At 27.6% G+C, this 20,797-nt stretch overlaps 2 protein-coding genes and 1 long non-coding RNA gene across 12 annotated transcripts in view; 1 reads left to right on the forward strand and 2 right to left on the reverse strand.

Moving 5' to 3' along the window:
* The window catches only part of LOC100168909 (DDB1- and CUL4-associated factor 8), a 69,580-nt gene extending 60,527 nt beyond the window's left edge, over positions 1–9,053 (reverse strand). The window contains exons 1-8 of one of the 6 annotated variants that reach the window (XM_029487254.1): positions 6,282–6,813; positions 5,986–6,145; positions 3,795–3,993; positions 3,556–3,734; positions 3,249–3,498; positions 2,916–3,166; positions 2,377–2,566; positions 1,947–2,292 (exon numbers count right to left, since the gene is read on the reverse strand). In XM_029487254.1, the coding sequence (XP_029343114.1) occupies positions 1,947–2,292; positions 2,377–2,566; positions 2,916–3,166; positions 3,249–3,498; positions 3,556–3,734; positions 3,795–3,989 (1,411 nt within the window). In that variant the 5' untranslated portion in view covers positions 3,990–3,993; positions 5,986–6,145; positions 6,282–6,813. Of the gene's footprint in view, positions 1–1,946; positions 2,293–2,376; positions 2,567–2,915; positions 3,167–3,248; positions 3,499–3,555; positions 3,735–3,794; positions 3,994–5,985; positions 6,146–6,270; positions 6,815–8,858 lie in introns of those variants that run through there. The other 5 variants (XM_029487255.1, XM_029487253.1, XM_029487252.1 and 2 more) reach the window with 5 other exon arrangements.
* Positions 9,054–11,803: 2,750 nt separating this feature from the next.
* Positions 11,804–14,495, reverse strand: LOC100570114. Its single transcript, XR_118989.4, has 2 exons — positions 14,267–14,495; positions 11,804–12,134 (listed from the first exon to the last, which is right to left on the reverse strand). It is a non-coding gene; the product is annotated as an uncharacterized LOC100570114 (long non-coding RNA).
* A 436-nt stretch (positions 14,496–14,931) lies between these two features.
* Positions 14,932–20,797, forward strand: part of LOC100160659 (ATP-dependent 6-phosphofructokinase) — a 21,174-nt gene continuing 15,308 nt past the window's right edge. For all 5 annotated transcript variants that reach the window (XM_008191944.1, XM_003241077.3, XM_001950216.4 and 2 more), the window contains exons 1-4: positions 14,932–15,499; positions 15,573–15,669; positions 16,988–17,139; positions 18,127–18,527. In XM_008191944.1, coding sequence (XP_008190166.1) covers positions 15,582–15,669; positions 16,988–17,139; positions 18,127–18,527 — 641 coding nt within the window. In that variant the 5' untranslated portion in view covers positions 14,932–15,499; positions 15,573–15,581. The remainder of the gene's footprint in view (positions 15,500–15,572; positions 15,670–16,987; positions 17,140–18,126; positions 18,528–20,797) is intronic.

Consider the following 20,797-nt stretch of genomic DNA (forward strand, 5'->3'; position numbering starts at 1 on the left):
TAAAGTATACTATTATATATCTATGATAGTAACACGGTTTTTGTTGATGTATAACGCGTTATAAGTACCTAATAAATATTATGATATGATTAATTTGGAATTTATTATAGGTACCTAATATAATATTATGTCTTATACCTAGACTAACATACCGTCTCCGCTCAGAATCGTTTTTCTTATACAATGATATTATATCATTGAATTCAAATTTAATACCATCCATTATACAGTGACCCACTTGTAACCTACTGTACAGCAGAGCGAAATCCACTTACCCACCTTTTTTTTTTTTGTGTCTGTCATCACCTTTTAGGATAGTAAAAGTGCTTGGATTTTCTTCAACAGTTTCTTTTCTGATAGGAAAGTGAATCTAGTTGGTACTTTGGGGGGTTAAAAGTGAAAATTTTACAGTAGTTTTTAAAAGCGCCATAAAAAACAAAAGAAAAATTAAGGAAAAACTGGAATTTTTACACAAAATCTGTTTTCAAAAATATTGATTTTGGTTTTTGATGCAATTCTTATAAAAATGACCGTAGGTACATGAAATTTTGACTGAATGTTTATATCAGCATTTTCTATAAACCATAATATTTTCCAAATATTTTGAGCTGTTTACGGATATTTTCAATTTCAATTTTTTTTATTTTTTTTTTTCTATAAATATCAATAAAATATTATTTGTTGGTTAAAAAAGCTTAAAAATTTAATAGAAGGTTCCTATTATATTATCAAAGGCAAATGAAAAAAATAAAAAATCCAGTCACAATTTATTTTTATTAGCATCCAAAGTTCAAATATTGACAAAATACGTAAAAATTACAAAAATTTGCAAATTATTTTGAGTTAGAAATTCATGAAAAATTTTCTTTTTGAATCTAAGATTTGAAAATGTAATACAAGATTCCTCATATGTTTGTCTACCTTTTTCAAAAATAAAATGTCTACAAAAAAGTAAAATTAAATTTTTATGAGTGTTTGAAATTCATATTTTTACAACTTTTGATATTCACTCGATTTTTCATATAACGATTTTCAGTTAAAAATATATAAAATGTTCAACTTTTATATCTAAGAATTGAAAATTTAAAACAAGATTCCACGTAAGTAGTTAATTCTGTTACCAAAAAAATCTAAAAAATACATAAGCACAGTTTATTTTTATAGTCATTTTAAGTTAAAATTTGGATGAAATTACATATTAAAAAACCTGGAATAACTATTTTAGTTATTTTGTTGTGATTGTATAATATTATTCGTGGGTACTTGAAACTTCTAAAGTATACTATTATATATCTTTGATAGTACTACGATTTGTAGTTGATGTATAACGCGTTATAAGTACCTAATGGATATTGTGATATGATTAATTTGGAATTTATTATAGATACCTATTATTGGTCATTTTTTTTTTAATACCATAGATAAGTATATAATATATCTTAAACCTAGACTGACATACCGTCTCCGCTCAGAATCGTTTTTCTTATACAATGATATTATATCATTGAATTCAAATTTAATAGGTACTATCCATTATACAGTGACCCACTTGTAACCTACTGTACAGCAGAGCGATATCCACTTACCCACCTTTTTTGTTGTTTGAGTAGATGTAGAGAAAATTCCCTATAACAAAATTATAGAGGATGATGTTTTTGAGGGTTTGACATATCGGTTATATATTTTATAATCATTTGACTTCATGTTCAATTTTCAAAATATAATTGTTTTTTTGTAAATTTAAATGGATATTAAATTGTTTTTAAATAATGTTTAGACAAATCAATATTTCATACTCATACCCTCAAAAATATTGATATTTGTGTAATTTTAGAGTAAATTTACTCAAATGATTTTACATGAGTGCATTTTGTCTATATTATATGTGGGTGTGGAGAAAAATACAATCAGTCCGTTGATACCATAAGATGAATTAAATTAAATACCAGTCATTCTATTTATATGGCCACCATAATTGTGTAGAACGGAATTTGATCGACCATTAGCATCAAATAGATAAATGTCATCTTCACTATAAGAAGCTAAAATTTCAGTTCCACAATAACTGTACACAGCAGATGTAATGTGTCTTAAATAGTGAGAACTTAAATCCTCTTCCTCCTCATCAATGTCAGAATCAATATTGCTTAGACTAGAACTGGAATTATAATTGTCGGCGACATCAAAATCACTATGATCAGTGCCATCAAGATCACTATTATCAGTGCCATTGGTAGCACTATCATCAGTTCTATTAATATTTCTATTTCTATTAATAGCAATATTATCAATCTGTAAAAATGTATTTAAAAAATTACAAATACTGAAAAATGTAGTTAAAATGTGTTCAGTATAATAGCTATATAATATATTTACTTTTTTTGTTTTGGTATTCTTAAGCTCACGGTGGAATACTTTCATTGGATCCACGATTAGTTTTCTTTTGTCGTACATTCTTACATATTCATCATTACCATTTACAATAAACTCATATGGCTTCATAGGATTAATGTCAATACCATATAGATGCATAGAAGTACCATGAATATTTTTGACATGTAGTATACTAATCAACAAAATAATAGATACCTACATAAACTATATTTTATATATTTTCTAGCAAACCTTATCAGAATTTAATTAGTTTTTAACAAGGTGGATTTATAAATTTATAAATACACCTTGGTTTTTAAATACCGATTAGTTATTTCTTATCAATGATTATTAATTATATTGTTAAATGTTTAGATAAAAAAAAATTGGTGGATTTGCCAATAAACACAAGGAAGCACAAATAAAAATTATAAAATGCTAGAATTGCATGTATTTTAAAAATTTTCAAAAAGATTATTTCATAGAAAAAATGTAGGTACTTTTGAATTATTAATGATGTAAAAAAAATACTTATTTCTTACTTGGTAACTCTTTCATTTTCATTAATAGGAGATTCACGAATATCTATATTTTTAACAATTCCGTCATCTCCACAACTGAGAACTACATATGGTGTTTCGTGATGTACACTAACTTTGTTGCAAGAGCGATCATGGTGTCCTATTATTTTACTATATATACAATCAGAATCACTTACAGCAGACAATACAACTAAGCCATCCCGCCCACTTGATACAACGTGGGCATCTCCATGTGTAGTGAGAAATTTAGTCTATAGAAATAATAATTAACAATGAGTTAAAACCATTTTAAGACATAGAACATAAATATAATATACTGAAAATAAATTTTACTTGAAATATATTTCTAGTATGTATAGTTTTATAATTGAGTAAACATTTATCATTTGACCAATCCCATAAACACATTTTTAAATCATCAGATCCACTTGCTATTATGTTACCAGTTTTATTAAAGTCAAGTGAATTTACACATCCTTCATGGCCTGTTAAGAGTTTACTCAATTTGAGTTTATGTACAGCAACCACTGATTGATAGAACTTATAACCCCACTGAGCACGGGTGTTATACTGGCCGATTTCTCTAAAAAAAAAATCTTAATTATTTTATTAGCTTAATATACAAAATTTAACTATAAACCTGTTATATAATTCTTTAGGAAGACGCCAATTATTGGACTTTGAACGAGTTATTTTCATTTTTTTAGCTTGTTTTTCTTTACATTGTCTAAATACTACATATGCATTTCTTGAACTACGAGATGAGTCATTGTCTAGATAATCTGAATCGTCTGATGAGGTGTTAAATAATGTTTCATTCTAAAATAATAAAATTAAAATTAAAATAAAATAAATAAGGTAAGGACTTTGAAAACTTACATCACTAGATAAAGAAACCGTACGATTTAATAAACTAGTTTCACTTCCTGAAGAACTATCTGTATCAAAAGGTAGACTTTCAATATTATTGAGTTCATAATCAAATACTCGAGGATGACCCAAATAACGGTTGAAAAAAGGAGACACATTGTTATTGTCACTATCTGTTGATAAGTCTGAGTCTGTGTTAGACATATTTCTGTGGACATAATAAATAATGTATAACACTGGTAAAACAATTTGATATTTTATTTTTAATCAGAAATATAAAGGTACATAGATTCAAGTTAAGTTGAAACCGGTTTCACTTATTTTACTATATGATTCCCTTATAAAACTACGATTTAAGAAACACATTAAATAAATTAGATTGTAAAAGCAAATTGGCAAAAATATCACTTAAAACCTAAAATGCTTATAACATACAACATAAATTGTATATTTGGAATCTTTGATATATATAATAAATGATAAACATATAGCAAACTTTGCTAATGTTAATTGTTTTCTGTAATAATAAGCGAAATCTAAACATTCCAAACCCTTCTCATATCCATGATTAAAACCATGACAAATTATATAGGTATCATCACAGTTGTACTAGTTTTGCGCAGTAGATACGCATCTTCTTCACCTCTGGCCTATATCGTAGTTCTCCACTTCTCATTGGTTGATTTTGTTCTAGGTTATATATGTATGTATATGATTGACAGCCATTAAGAAGTGGAGAACTACGATATAGGCGAAGTAAAGAGCAGAGGATGCGTATCAACATGCTGTGATGATACCTATATAATTTGTCATGATTAAAACATTATAGCTAGTCAACAACGTACTAACTAACTAATAAGAAAACTATCTTTTAGGTATATTATTTATAGAAATTAAATAAATCAATATCTACAAAATAATAGTATTAAAATAAAAAATTATGGGTGGATCCAATGACTAACCATGTGCATGTTACAAGTCGTTACAAGTTAAAACATTCGTTAATCTCTTTTAAATAACTACTAACAAACCGTAATTATTAAATTCATCGACCTCTGGACTTATAAGTACATCTAATATTCAATTTATGTATCATTTGTTTACTATTTCCAATAAGTTGTTTTAAAAATTATTTAAGCTTAATTTTCTACAATAGTAGGTAGGTACGTATTAGTACAATGGTGATTTGATTTTAAAAATATTTTACTAGATGATGACAAATAATAATTGTTAATAATAAATAGAGCGTGGATTTATATGCATTAAAAACCCATCAAATATTTGCTAAAAAATCATAAATATATGCACTAAATTTTTTTTTTTTTTAATATATTCAGTATATTTACAAAAAAAACAACAAAAAGTAATAAGGATAACATAGAAAAATATACAAACATGAATAATGTGAAGAGAAGACCATTCATTAACAGAACCTCAGAATTTTAAAATGTTAAAATATGTAAGAAAAATAAAAAATATGCATGAAAAATTTGAAAAAAAAATGTGTTTTTTGGACATTTAATTGAAACAATAAATTTAAAATTATAAAACCCTACTACAAATACTTTTCTTCATTTTTTTTTTACTTTACTTTCATCATTTTGTAAGTAGTTTTAATTTATAAGAAAAAAATAGGAATCAATTAATATAAAAAATGTTTGGGAAAACCATTTATATCTATGAGTATACCTATTAATTTATTTTGATATTAATCGAAACTATACAAATATAATATTTTTTCCTTATATTAGTACATTAAAAATTACAATAGTATATATTTAAAAAATGTCCAAAAAAAAATATAAATACAAAACATCAAAATATGAAGTATGCAATTAAAATTGTAAAATAAGCTCTAAAAAGTAGATAAATATCAAAATATTTAAAAATATGCACTAAAAAAGTTTCATTTTTTAAGTTGTTATGTCATGAAACCAATTTTGTGCCAACTTAGTATATCATACGATCAACCAGAATAAATATGCGAATACAAACAAATCCATGCTCTAGCAATAACAATAATTATCTACATATACCCACAACTAAACATTAGCAGTAACATTATATTATGATATAAATTTCATGTTTTGTTCATAAAACAACTATTTTAATACACAGTATGCAGACAAATTAAACCAACATGTATAATGAATATTATTGTAAAATAATAAAATACAATTTAAATGTATATATTACTTACAAGATGATAAATGATAATAAGGGGTACAACTGTAAAAATTATTATTCGAGGCCGTACTCAACTAGGGTCTGTGGTAGAGAGACAATTTGAATTAGGTACTCTCAAGTCAATACAGCATAAAATTTCTCTCAACAATTATGGAAATCAAAATCATAACACACTGCAAGATCAATAGTACCTATATTATATCATTAACATACACGATAGATCCCAACAACCGAATACGTTTAAAATGTAATATTTTATGTATACGGTATGAAAACATAATATTATGTATGTGCCTACTATTTGCTCACCAATCCTTCGTCGCCGACTATGGTAGAGAATTAGATTAGAACTAACTAATTTCAATTCTTCATTTCACTGTTCTTTCATGGCCGGGCTCAGGGTAGTTGTGGTCAGTAGCCAGTAGTCACGGTCACGGAACACTGATTACGGACTATGCTAAAAGACTAGCAATTAATAAATAATAATTATTAACTCTTAAGTTATAACTAATAACTGTTAAGAAGTCCGTAATTTATGATGTCTATCTGTTATCGTTATCAACATGTAGCTGAATTTAAATTATTATTATTTATTATATTATTATTATATCGTTCTCATTGCGGACCACGATTATAAAGTTCTTTATAATTGTGTTGCGGATAGAATGCTGAATGGTCAATGTAATGGAATTTGGTCTGAGACATAGAGACATAGAGTAATGATAACTACTGAGACTTGAGAGATGAGAGATGAGACCATGGAAAAAAATTAAACTATAGACTGACACAATGACTTGAGAGCCTTATCAAATATCAGGTATCACTGGCCACCGGTGGGCGGTGACTGGTGAGCGGTGACTGGGCCGCGTGTGAACTGTGAACTTTTTTTTTATAAACTCTACGTTGCAGTTCGCACTCCGTCCGCTTGAAAGAGACACGTAATGGTGCTTGGTGAGACCATGTGAGACGCATGGATGCAAGATGGATAATCATGGATTTTATTATCAATCTTGGTGAGACGTGGATACGTCACACGTACACTCTAATACTCTATATACCCACGATGTAGAGAAGAATCTTCTCTACATCGTGACTCTACCTATACCACAAAATAATATCGTAATTCGTAGTACAGTCAGTCATTGGCGCAACTAGGGGAGTGCACAGGGGACTTGTGCACCCCCAAGTTTAAAATGTGCACCCCCAAAATATAAAATACTTAATCTATAATGTTTTGATAATTATGAAGTAAAAATTATCAATAAATACAAAAAAGTTGTACCTTAGAGTATATTGAGAAACATAATAAGTGATTAATAGTGACTTTACTAATTAATAGTACTTCACTAATTCACTATTATGTTCCAACCATAAACCTATAAACTAAGTTAATAAAAACTTAGTTTATAGGTCTACAGTTTCAACATTCCCTGCTATAACAGTATAACAAATAATCTTTAGCTTAGGTAGGTATTTTATGTTGTATAGAACCGGTCACAGTTGTGTTGTTTTTAACAAAATAACTTAGAAAACAGGATAACGATATTTCTCTTTATCTTTGGCAGGATAGAAGACTGCCCATGAATGTGAGCGTTTTTATTGTTTCCTTGTTTATAATTAATTATTATAATTTATAAAACAAGCCTATATTTTAGATAACACAAATACAATAAAAGTTATTGGCTTAGAATGTAATAACTTTTTTCAAAATATTTTTTCCACAATATTTTTGTCATACGTTTAAGTAGCGTAATTTTTTTTGTCAGATCTTTCTGTTATAGCCTGTATATAGAGTATGGGTCCGGGGGTCTGGGAATTCTTTATAATTTGTGCAACCTCAAAAGTATAGGTCTAGTTGCGACTATGCAGTCAGTCCTGTAAAGTATTTAAGTAAAGGTATTCAAATACTTTTTTAAGTACCTATTGAATAACTTTTTAAATACTTTCAGCATGAAGTATTTTAAATACTTTTTTTTATTAAATACTTTTTGGTATTGAATACTTTGGTTTTTTATTTCGAACGTTTTATTTTTATTCGAAATAATTGGTTGGAAAATAATTATTGTCAACTACAATAATAGAATAATAGTTTTATTTAATATTCTGTATTTCTGTGTTAGCCGAAGCCCAAAGATTTGTGAAAACCAGATTTCTAAAAAAAGTTATTGAATATTGACTAACAATATTCCCTTTAAAATTATTAGATAACTATTAGGTTACACAGCCTGCACTGTACTACATATTAATCTACATTCTCCATCGTGCTCCAATTGCATCCAATTGTGCCCGAATTCTATTCTTATTACGATTTACAAGATTTTGTCGGTCTTATCGACTATCGCCTTCTTATTGTCATTGTCGACCGTCATACGATGTAGAAAATATATATTCTCTACATCGTGCCCCCGCATATTATATCATTAGCCCGAGCCCCTCAAAAATATAGTTTTTTAGTTGTGTGGGATTGAAGCCCTTCCCACTCACATTTATGTTAAAATATTAGCCCCTCCAGATATTTAAATGGATTTGTGCCAATGAACTTTTGTCGATGCAATACCCCCCCTCACCACTCTTTAAATTTTAAGAAAATAAAAAAATTATTACAATGATAGTATGATAGGTATATCTAACTGAATTATTTATATTATATTATAAAATTAGATAAGACAATACATAAAAACAGTGAATTTTACAACTTTGAAAGCTCATACCTCAGATTTTAGATTTGGGTAAATTTTGAAAATGGACTTACAAATTCTACCAAGTAAGTATGAAGTAATAGACGATATATTCAATTTTGGTACCTACCTATAATATATCGAATTTCAAAAGATTTGAGTAAGGTGGCTGGTAAATCTTCAGAACATGGAAAACTCAGACTCTTACCTCATCTTTAGACATCTAGTCAATTCTGTGAATGGACTCGTAAATTCTAGCAAATGATTCGCTGATTCGCGAAATACTGGCAATTGACATCATGGCATACAGATACATTTTGAACGAATCTATTGTTATGTCGGTAGGCCAACTTCGACACTTCGTGGCGGTGATATTTTAGTTTTTTTTTAAATTGAAATGTTTATGCAAGGTTCCTCATAAGTAGTTAAAACTGAAAAAAAATAATCTAAAATTATATCAATAAAATTTTTATAAACATTTCATTATTCACAAAATTATTAGTTGCTTTATAAATAGTAATGACATAAATTAAAGTTACTATACCAAATACTATATATGACGATTGACAATACGGAACAAAGAATGATAATTGTACTCACGACGTAAAAGTACCTTTTTAATTTAAAAATTCCGGTTAGGTTCCGGTAGTTTTCAAAGGTTTCAGTTCTTAATATTTTAAAGGTTTCGGTTCCAGAACCGGTTCTTTTAGGTTTGGTTCCAATCCCTGCCGTTGATTAACACTTTGCCATGAATTATTTTTCAATCGATGGTTATGGGTAATTTACTAATTTAACTTAAATTTATATTTACTCATAGCTTTAAATGATATGATATAGGGTATTTATTTTTTAATTTAGCTTGTCCTGAACCATTTTATAAAGTGGATATTTGTTTTATGTAAATTAAATTAAAACTATAATTTTCCAAAAAAAAAACATAAATGGAAAAAACCGTTTCCAATTTTTTTTTAAAAATTAAAACCTCTTTCAAACCGATAACCGGTAACCAAATTTTTAAATATAATATTGGTAGCTGGTAATCAATTACCACTAAAAACCATTAAAACCGGTAGCCACTTACGAACAATTTTTTGGGTCCTGCTGGGCCGGGTAATCGAATTTTATATAAGCGGTTTCATGCCCTGAATTATGATCTAAGATTACAAAGCTTGAAACTTCAATGCAAGGTTCTTCATAAGTCATAACTCATAAGTAGTTATGGTAGCAGTTGAGAAATAATAAAGAACCATAGGCTCGATTTTTTCGTAATTATTTAAAGTTAAAATTTTGACAAAATGTATCAAAATCTAGAAAATTTTCTAATTTATCCTATTAGATAGTTTAATCTTAATTTTTAAATAGTTCATTCTGTAACCAAAAAAATCTATAAACACTGTTCTTTTTTACAGTCCTTATAAGTTTAAATTTCGACGAAATTACATATTAAAACCAAGAATAATGAATTCAGTTATTTTGTTAAAATTTAAAAATATTATTGTTGGGTATATGAAACTTTTGAAATACCTATACAAATACAACACACGATCGTGTTCATCAATTTAGGGAACACTGAATTTCTCGGCTGGTGGGTATATAAATACACATTTATTATAGATTCATTTTAAATTTTTTATCATTTTGGTCTGAACATGCGCAGTAAAAACTTATTTTTTTTTAATAGCAACACCTATTTTGAACACCATATTCGGATAGGCCTATTTTTTAAATGAAATTTTGATGAATTAATAACTATGGTTCTAAATTCAAAATCCGAAATCGACTGAATAAGAGCCATGCCATTGTTAATAAATAATACATTATTTTTATTATTTTTAAATTCATTTATAATTAATTCTTATTAGTTACTGTTGTCTGTTATTCACTTGTACCTAATTGATTTTTAATAAATAATTTGGTACGCATATTATGTTAGTTTTGTTTATAACACTTATAAAAAAAAATACGTACAAATATTCAAAAAATTATACCAATGAGAATTAATTATAAATGATTTTATACAATTTTTAAAATAATAATAAATGTATTATTAATTAAAATTTACATGGTTCTTATTCAGTCAATTTTGAATTTAGAACCATAGTTTATTCATCGAAATTACTTTAAAAAAAAGGCCTATCCTAATAGGGTGTTTAAAATAGGTGTTGCTATTAAAAAAAAATAAGTTTTTACTACACAAGCGCAGACCAAAATGATGAAAATTTTGAAATGTTTCTATAAATGTGTATTTATATAGGTACCAACAGCTTGTAAAAAAAAAAAATCGATTTTCAAAAATCTAGAAATTCAGTGTTCCCTAAATTGGTGAACACACCGTATTAATATATTATTATATTTTATACACAAAATTATATTTTCAAACGTAATTTTTTTGGCAAAAATGAATTTAACCTACTGTTAAATGCATATACTAATAATTTACTTTAATCACAATAATATCTTCAAATATACATATTATTATTATCGGCTGATAGACCGTCTTTGCTCAGAATCGTTTTTCGTATACAATGATTTTATATATTTGAAATCAAATTTTAATCCATCCATCACAGGAACTAATTGTAACCTACTGGCTACTGTGCAACAGAGCGACTTCCACTTACCCGTTTTTTATCTTTTAATCTTTTACATTAAAGTTAATTTTGAAAATGATCGTTCACATGCATGTACGGCTTGTGACTGGTATTACTGCAAACTTCTTTAATATGTTACTAAATGGTTCAAAATTACTTTGTTTATCAAAATCTTTTATCCACAGAAGCCAATTGCATGGCATTTTAATGCCTATGTTAACTTCAAATTGTTTTTTTTTTCGCTTCATGTTTTTGTAATAACTTTATTTCAATTAGTAATTACTAATAAATTCATCTTCATTGCATTTAAAATGATTGCTTAACAAATGTATATTATGTGTTATACGTATTTTTAATTTCATTTATCGTGGCTATCAACGTTTAACCAAATATAGTTATGATTAATATTTATTTTTGGCATGTCTAGGAACAAGGCTCTTTATTCAGGATATGCAGCTGCATACCCTGCATATACCGTGCGCACACCTATGATAATATGAGGTAAGCATCTATAACTGAATGGTACAGTAAAAGGAATAAGAAGGTAAACAGTATAACATAATTAATAGTTAAAATCATTTAATATTTTAATAATTTTAGCATTTAATGCATAAAAGTAATAAATAAAAATACTTAGAATAAAAAATCAGATAGTTGAGTACTTTTTTTCATTGTGATGAATGTCTGGGCCTTGGGATGAATCCTATTCTTTCTTGTACAGCATCTTGTTTGGTTTTTGAGGTGTTGCTATTTAGAAGAGGACCGTATAGATTTTTTTGTTTTTCTTCTTTGGTTTTTTTAATGGCTTCATAATGATTTTTGATATCTGCAAATTCGCTTAGATCTTCAATCCTTAGCTCTATCCTTGTAGGATTTAATCTTATCATTCTTACCTAAAATAATTAGAAGCATTAGTTATTTGTCTGTATAACATAGTCATCAATTGTTCTTATTGTTCATATTTTGTAACAGATTGAATAAAAAAATCACATAAATCAAAAAAAAAAATGTCTAAGGCTTATACACTTAGGGGACATTAAAGTGACATTTCTTGTCTCCGTCTTACTAATGCGTAACATAGCAAATTTTAAGCACAGCAGATCACATTCATATCTGGTAATTTAAAAATTAGGGTGAATTGACCTCTTAAAAAATTTAAAGCTAAGATTATTATCTAGGCCAGCGTTTCCCAAAGTGTGTTCCGCGGAACCCTAGGGTTCCGCCGGACTATCTCAAGGGCAGGCCCGGATTAAAACTATTGTAGGCCCTATGCACAGTACATTTATACATTAAGTGCATACACGTTAATATGGCCCTGTAATGTCCAGTGTTTAAATAGTTAAGAAACCTTCTGTTTGGGAGAGAAAGTGTCAAATCTTAGTGTTAATCCTTTAAAAACAAAAATAATTACAGCATAAAAATCAAATCTGAACTTTTATTACTTTTTATATGATAACAATTTTAACAGATCTTAAAAACAATTAATTTTACTCCAAATATTATATACAGATATATTATATTATATTGTCAAAAACCATAAAAAACAACTTATTTTATACAATTTTGCATATTTCTTTAATAAGCTTAATACAAAAGATAAAATTGTAATAAAAAATAACAATATATACATTTTTTTTTATTAATTAACCCGTGACAACTTAGGCCATTGGGTGGTTTTTAACTGTGCGGGAGGATACTGTAGGTTTTTGTAAACATGTTTGTTTTAGTTTGGCAAAATTTTCATGTGGGCACCCGTAAGTATCTGCCATGCCCGGGTGGGGGATGGCGGCCTCTCTCTCCAGACACCGTGACTGCCCGAAGAGAAGTGCTGCCCGAGACCGAGATTATAACCGACGACGGTGCACATCGAAACCGACGACTTAGTCCACTCAGCCACTTTGTCAATAACATAAAATTTTTGAATTTATAATTTATTTCTAGCACTCATTTGATCTGCAGCATCAATTGCTTTGCAATAATTTACATTTTACAGAGACTAGTGAGTACCGTGCAGTCATACGTGGTGCGACCGACCTGCAGTCGATAATAAACTATTGTTTCTATTACGTAAACGATATATTATTTCCTAAAAATATACTATAAACAGTAATCATGGTATCATTCTTAAATACATGATATTTTACTTGTTGTGCTAAAGTGTACAATCGTACGGATTAATTTATAATAATAATAAAAAAAAAGCATAAATATTACAAAAAAATCGAAGTCACACATTTTACTTTCGTAGGCCCCAAAAAGTTCGTAGGCCCTAGGCACAGTGTCTATGCACTAATACGGCCCTGCTCAAGGGTTCCGTCAGATGTATGTGATGTTGAGAAAATTATTTTATATTATATTTGGATTATTTATATAAAAAATATTATTTTATATTATTTAAAAAAAGTTCACCTAAAATCTAAATAATAGTTATTATAGTATACCTAATATCGTTATTAAATATTTTATAAAAAATTGTTATCGAACATTTGGAACACCTCGAAAAATCATTGTCTCAGTATTTTCCTGCTACTAATAATGACGTTGATTGGATACAAAATCCTTTTATGAACCAAAAAAAAACCTGCAATGTTATCCATGCTCGAATATGAGCAGTTAATTGAAATTAAAAGCATGTCATATTTAAAACAGAAATTTGAATCTGGATCTTTAAACGAATTTTGGATTGAACTTAAGGACGAGTACCCATCTCTAGTTGAAAAAGCTATTTTTACTCTATTACCATTTTTTTTTAGAAAAAATGGGGTTGAGTTGGAAGTAAAGAGATTAGGGTTCCACAAAACACAAACTATTTCCTACGGGTTCCGTGATCCTAAAAGTTTGGGAACCGCTGATCTAGGCAATGACTTGGGCTTTTTGTTATATTTTAATTTTAAAGCGAGTTACAAGTATTTTAAGATATACAAACAATTTACAATTTATTTTAAAATAGGTAAAATTAAAATACTAAAATTTAATAAAATTAAGTAGGTAAAACTTATTACAAAGGAGATCCGTGTGTACTTACAATAAATTAGTTGCTGACCGTTGTTGGAAATTGGAGAATATTGATTAGTCACTAATCACTATGAGGATTTGCTTTAGATCAAATACAATTATATTATAATATATTATATGTATCATGTATCATATTGTTTATATCATGATATGTATGAATATGTTCATGATTCAATATCCATAATATGTCTACGTTATGATCTAAGGGATTTGGTATCTGCACAATATATTACGTTATCAATCGTCAGGTTATTATGAGATAACAACGGCGGGGTGTTAACCACGATTTAAGATATACAGGTTGCTCAACGAAACTTATATTTTGGTGCGCTTAAAATTAACGATCTTGTCATAGCAAGAATAACAGTTAGCGCTTTTGCATTATAGTAATTTCTCTTGGTACTACAAAATATATCAATATAGATATACAATATTATGTATTGGAGCGCTAGTAGTTATTCTCACATAGTTGATCAGCTGTTAGAAATCAACATATTTTAAGCGCACCACTTTTGTTGTGTATGTACATAGGGTCGTTGAGTAACCTGTATATCTTAAATCGTGGTGTTAACTTTTGAGCATGGTTTAAGATATATAACCGTGCTTTTGAGTTCTTCTCTTATCAGTATTATTGTTTATCGCGTAATTGATAATATTCGCATATTTTGAAGTGTACTGTGTATTGTATATACCGCATTACTGACTACTTGCACTTGCGCGTGGTTCTCATCGTACGACATACATCAATTGTATTACTATATATACTGTTGTCATACAACTGTACAAGCACACTGCCACACTATAGCAGTTAGCACACTTTTCGTTGCCTTTGCGTCTTGTACGACGTCCCGCTGCTCCTCTGTTGACCTTGTTTGCCTTCGTCGCTCCCTTCTTTCTCGCGTAATACTGTGAAATAAGTAATAACAATTAAAAATAAAATTGAACTAAAAAAAAAATAACTTATCGTATTTCGTCTATTCGTTGACCGTGATCCGTGACCTCTAAGAGGTCGTTTCGTAGGTTCTATCTTCAGACCCACGGTTTTAAAATAGAGCTCTACAGCCGTTGCTCAATTGATAGCGAGACGTACTACTGTCAATACGTTACCGTTCGTCGCCAATTGCCAGGGCTGAACATGATCGACTAGTAACGTTAATATTACATACGTATATATTTAAAACACCGTCCTCGTCTTGAGCACAAAAGCTCACAGTTTTATCAGTTTTAATTAGTTTATACAGAGGTAAGAATTTTTTTCATTTCAATATATTTGTAATAACTTGTTACTAATATTATGCATAATTTCTATTTTTAAGAACAACATTATGGAGGAAGATCAAAAGAGATTCATTGAACGGGGTTCACATAAAGGAAAAGGACTTGCTGTTTTCACCAGTGGTGGTGATTCGCAAGGTATCCATTAAATAATTCCAAAGCTTTTTAATTTATTAACAATTATGAAGTTAAACCATAAAATAGCTATTTATTTATACCCAGAGACTGAATGTTGGGTTTTGGGGCATAGTAGTACCTGCATTTAGTTTTTATTCAGAGGATTGGAATAGTTATTAAGTGAACCTACTTAATTTACTTAATTTTTATTAACATTTAAAATTAAGCTGTTGCCTAGTGTTTTAATTGCATATTAATTACTAAGTACCTAGCAACTATTTTTAAAATTCACAATTATTAGAACACACATTTTTATTTTTATATTTTTGTATATATTTATTTGTGTTTATATTCACATATTTTATTTTATTTTATCCTATTTAATAAAACTTGATAATAGTAAATTGGTTTCTTCTCTCTAATACATTTTAGTGTGCTATACATCAGTATACATATTTAGCTACATTTCAGAGCTCAATTCAGATGTAGTCAACAATTAAATTGTGCTGTCTTTTAATATAATTATATTTAGTTGTCATATAAAAAAGTAAATGTAAGGTTGATCTAAAGCATTGAACTTTATAGTTATAGTTAAATAGTTTGGTTATTCAAAGAAAAATTATTTTACCAATCAAAACAAAGAACAATTAATTAATATTTAAAACAATATTATACTAACAGTAGCAAATCTTTAAAAGTCTAAATTTGTTGCTATAAAAAATACGACTACAAATATGTACTTAAATTTCTGAAAATACCTAATATTACAAATTCTTAAGAGTATAACTCTATTTTATGATATTGCCGGTCATTACTTACTTTTATTTTTATCAAATTAAAATAATATATGAATAATATTATAATTATGCACAATATGTCCTGTTTTTCTCATTTAATATTGATAAATTAGTAACAGAAATTCTGCACTATGGGAATACATTTTTAAGTTCTATATTTGTTTAATAAAACATAGATAGTTTTATTATTTCATCATTTTCCAACTTCAACTAAAATCGACAACAATTATGTATGCCTATTTGATATAGAATATAAATTAAAAATTAAAAATACATATATATATATACACATTACATTATTTCATATGCACACTTATAACTATTTCAATAATTCTCATCCCGTATTCCTTTTTTTCTAAACACATTTGCTGTATCATTTACGGGTCCGTCATAAAATTATTTATATAATTATAAGAAGAAAACATCAAAATGAAGATAACTTTATACAGACATTTGTGTGTAAAAATCAAATATATCAAGCAATGTGTTATTATTTTAGAACACATTTAAAATAATCTTAAAAATGAATTGTATTTTGACAGGTATGAATGCTGCTGTCCGTGCAGTTGTTCGTATGGCTATATACCTTGGTTGCAAGGTGTTTTTCATTAAAGAGGGTTATCAAGGTATGGTGGATGGCGGGGATAACATAGAAGAAGCTAATTGGTCATCGGTGTCATCTATAATACATAAGGTGTGTTGAGTGAAATTCACATGATTTATTAAATTTTTGTGTTAGGTATGTTTATACAACTAATATAAAAATGTCAATAGATAATATGTTCTCATAAATATGTATTATTGTTGGATCGTGCAGTGTATTTTAAATGAACTACATGTTTTGAATTTATATGAAGTTGTTAGTATTTACTAGTCACATAAGTGGACCAAAAAGGATTTACTATTGCAATTTAATAAAAACAATAATTGTCTGAAATAAATATGCTTACATGCAATAGGCCAAGGAATTCTAGTTGGCTTACAATTTATAGAAATTTTAACTCATAGTAGTTTTTACAATATGAAATAACTCAAGTGATAAATATTATCAAATTATTCATATTTAAATATTTTAAAACAATAATCTGCTCTAATATAGAAGAATTCATTTTTTAATATTATACATTTAATTTCTATTAAATAAATATATTCCTTGCACTGTTCAGAATTAATTTTTGAATCTCCCTTTGTAATATTTTAATTTCAATAAAATATTGACATTTGTTTAACCTACTTATATGGTGATTTTTTATGATAATTTTATAAAACATATATTGGTATATTTGTTGTTATAAAAAATAACTACATTTATGGCTACTCTTATGGCATGACCTCAATAGACCAAGTAAGGCAGAGTTTTATTACAACTTTGATGATCAATAAAATGTATTAAAAAGGTGACATTATTTAGTCATAAGTTAGACTAATTTTTATTATCTGCCTATCTTTATCTATTAAAATGTAGTTCTATATTATTACGGTCGATAATGTAAAACTGTACTGCAAACAATCACATTTTTAAATTATACTTATACTATTGCCTGATTTATTGATCTAATTGATATGTTCTTTACCGTATTGAGTTCTATTATTTCTGACCTTCAAATAACCCCTAGTTCAGCTTACAAAATACATGTACATATTCATTAATAATTACAGTTTTTAATACGTTATAATTTAGGGTGGTACTGTAATTGGTTCAGCGCGATGTATGGATTTCAAAGAACGTGTCGGGCGGCTAAAGGCTGCTTGCAACTTGGTAAAACGTGGAATTACAAATTTGGTAGTAATTGGAGGTGATGGTTCTCTAACAGGAGCTAACCTATTTAGACAAGAATGGTCTAGTCTTCTAGATGAGCTATTGCAGACTTCACAGATTAATAAGGCAGAACGTGAAAAATATAAACAGTTGAATATTGTCGGAATGGTTGGTTCTATTGATAATGATTTTTGTGGTACTGATATGACAATTGGTACGGATTCCGCATTACATCGCATAATGGATGCAATTGATGCTATTGTGTCAACAGCCTATTCACATCAGAGAACATTTATCATGGAAGTAATGGGACGCCATTGCGGGTATGATTGTTTATTCTAATTATTATATAGTTTTAAAAAATTTTAATTTATAAGAAAATTGAGAAAACTCCAAGAAATCGGGTGATTCTATGACCTTAATATGATTTGGTAGATAGTAGTAACCACAAAGAAATTTCAAGAAATATTGTATATTCTTTTATTAGAACGAAATGTATTTTTTTGAAATTTCTCATTTTGGTAGATATTTTATAAAATGCTTTAATGAAATGTTGTTATTAATTTAATTTTTTTTTTTTTTAAATGAATTGACTATTTGAAAAATTACAATCTATTCAGAATGTACAATAAGTAATAAATAACTAATAATCATTGCCATATGCAATAAAAAAAAAAATAATAAGTAATATTAATAATTTACAGACAGTTAACAGGTATAAACACATGAAGAGGAAATCACACATTTGTGACACCTCTTAATATTATTAAGTTTTCAAATCGCGGCACCAGTTCATTTTGAGGCATCTGGTTGGGATTTTTAATTTAAAAAAAAAAAAATGTAGCATAACCACTCGGTGTTCATAACATTTTTATAATATTTTATTTTTATCTTAGATTTTTACAATCTCTTGGGTGGGTAATTTATTGATCAAACATTTAAATTGATCATTGCAAATGATAATTATTGACAAAAATAATTAGTTTATTGTGATATCTGGACATTTTTGTGGCTCATTTATTTATATAAATCTATTTAAAAATGTCCAGTCATTGTATAACATTTGCTTAAGGTTGAAATTAAATGAAATGTTATCAATATATATTTTTTTATATGGCATAAATAATTGATACAATAATTATATGTTATAATAAGCATGCATAAACTAGCTTGAAAACATTATATTATTATAGTTTTGCATTTTGTTTAATTAGGTTGATAGAAGTATTATCTTGGTAAACAGGATTTTCAATTTATTTTATAATTTGTAGCAGATTGGTTTATTTTTTTATAACATGGCTTCAGGCTATTCTACATAGCTGTTAATCAAAATGTTTTGCTGTAAAATTTTAGACTTTATTTTTATATGTAATAATTAATAACCATTGATCCATTGAAATATCCAATTTCATAATTTAGAAATTTTTTGGAAGCCAAAATTGTATTTATTTATTTAACTTTAGCAACACATATCTTTTGATCCCTGTTTTAATAGCTGTGTATTGTTTATGTGAATACTTATGTTAGATAATGTAATATTTAACTTGAATTATGTTTACATTATTTATGTAATTTGTCAAGCTATTATATTTTATTTTTAAATAATATTCTATATTTTATATTTCAAGTATTATTTGAGAATATTTTTAAAATACATTTGAATTATTCTGATTCAATATTAATGATAATATAATAGTTTTTATTCTATTTAACAAGTTTAAAATAATAGGTACTTTTAAAGTTCTTAAAATTCAATAAGTAGGTAGTATTTTTAAAGATTGATATGTGTGCATTAGCCATTTGATACCGTGATTTTCTGTTTTTGTCGAACACACGCGCGACATAGTATTTTAGACGTGTTTTTTGCCAAATGATCCTAACCAATTAATCTAATGAGTGATGAAGCGATAAGAATTCTAAAAACAGATTTGAATTTGTCGTCAAGTCTACTTAAAATCGACTTTCCCACATTTTTTGATTTTAACTTCTCCAAAAATTGAAATACAAAAATTTTTCAATACTCTTTTCAAATATGACATTTTTAGTAATTTGGAGGATAATATTAAAAATGTGGGAAAGTCAATTTTAAATAGACTTGACGACAAATTCAAATCTATTTTCAGAATTCTTATCGCTCCCTCAGATCAATTGGTATGTTTGGCAAAAAACACGTCTAAAATACTATGTCACGCGAGTATTAGACAAAAACAGAAAATCACGGTATTCAATCCCAGCCTAAGTGGATGTCAGCGCTATATTTGTTTTCTCTCTCTGGCCCACGCGCAACATAGACAAAACGCATTTGCGCAGAATCGTTTTTCTATGTTTTTAAGTAATCTTAGAGTAAAATCACCCATTACAAAAAAGATAGAGAATAATATTTTTGATGGAATGACATATCAATTTCTCTAAATACTGTTTCACAACAATTTAAACATAATTTAAATTTACAAAATTTTTTTGTTATTTTGAAAGTCAAATACAAAGTCAAATAACAATAAAATATAAAATCGATATGTCATTCCCTCTAAAATATTATTCTCTATCTTTTTTGTAATGGGTGATTTTACTTTATGATTACTAAAAACAGAAA

Source organism: Acyrthosiphon pisum, chromosome A1 (assembly GCF_005508785.2).
Source record: "Acyrthosiphon pisum isolate AL4f chromosome A1, pea_aphid_22Mar2018_4r6ur, whole genome shotgun sequence".
In the NCBI taxonomy this organism is placed as follows: Eukaryota; Metazoa; Arthropoda; class Insecta; order Hemiptera; family Aphididae; genus Acyrthosiphon; species Acyrthosiphon pisum.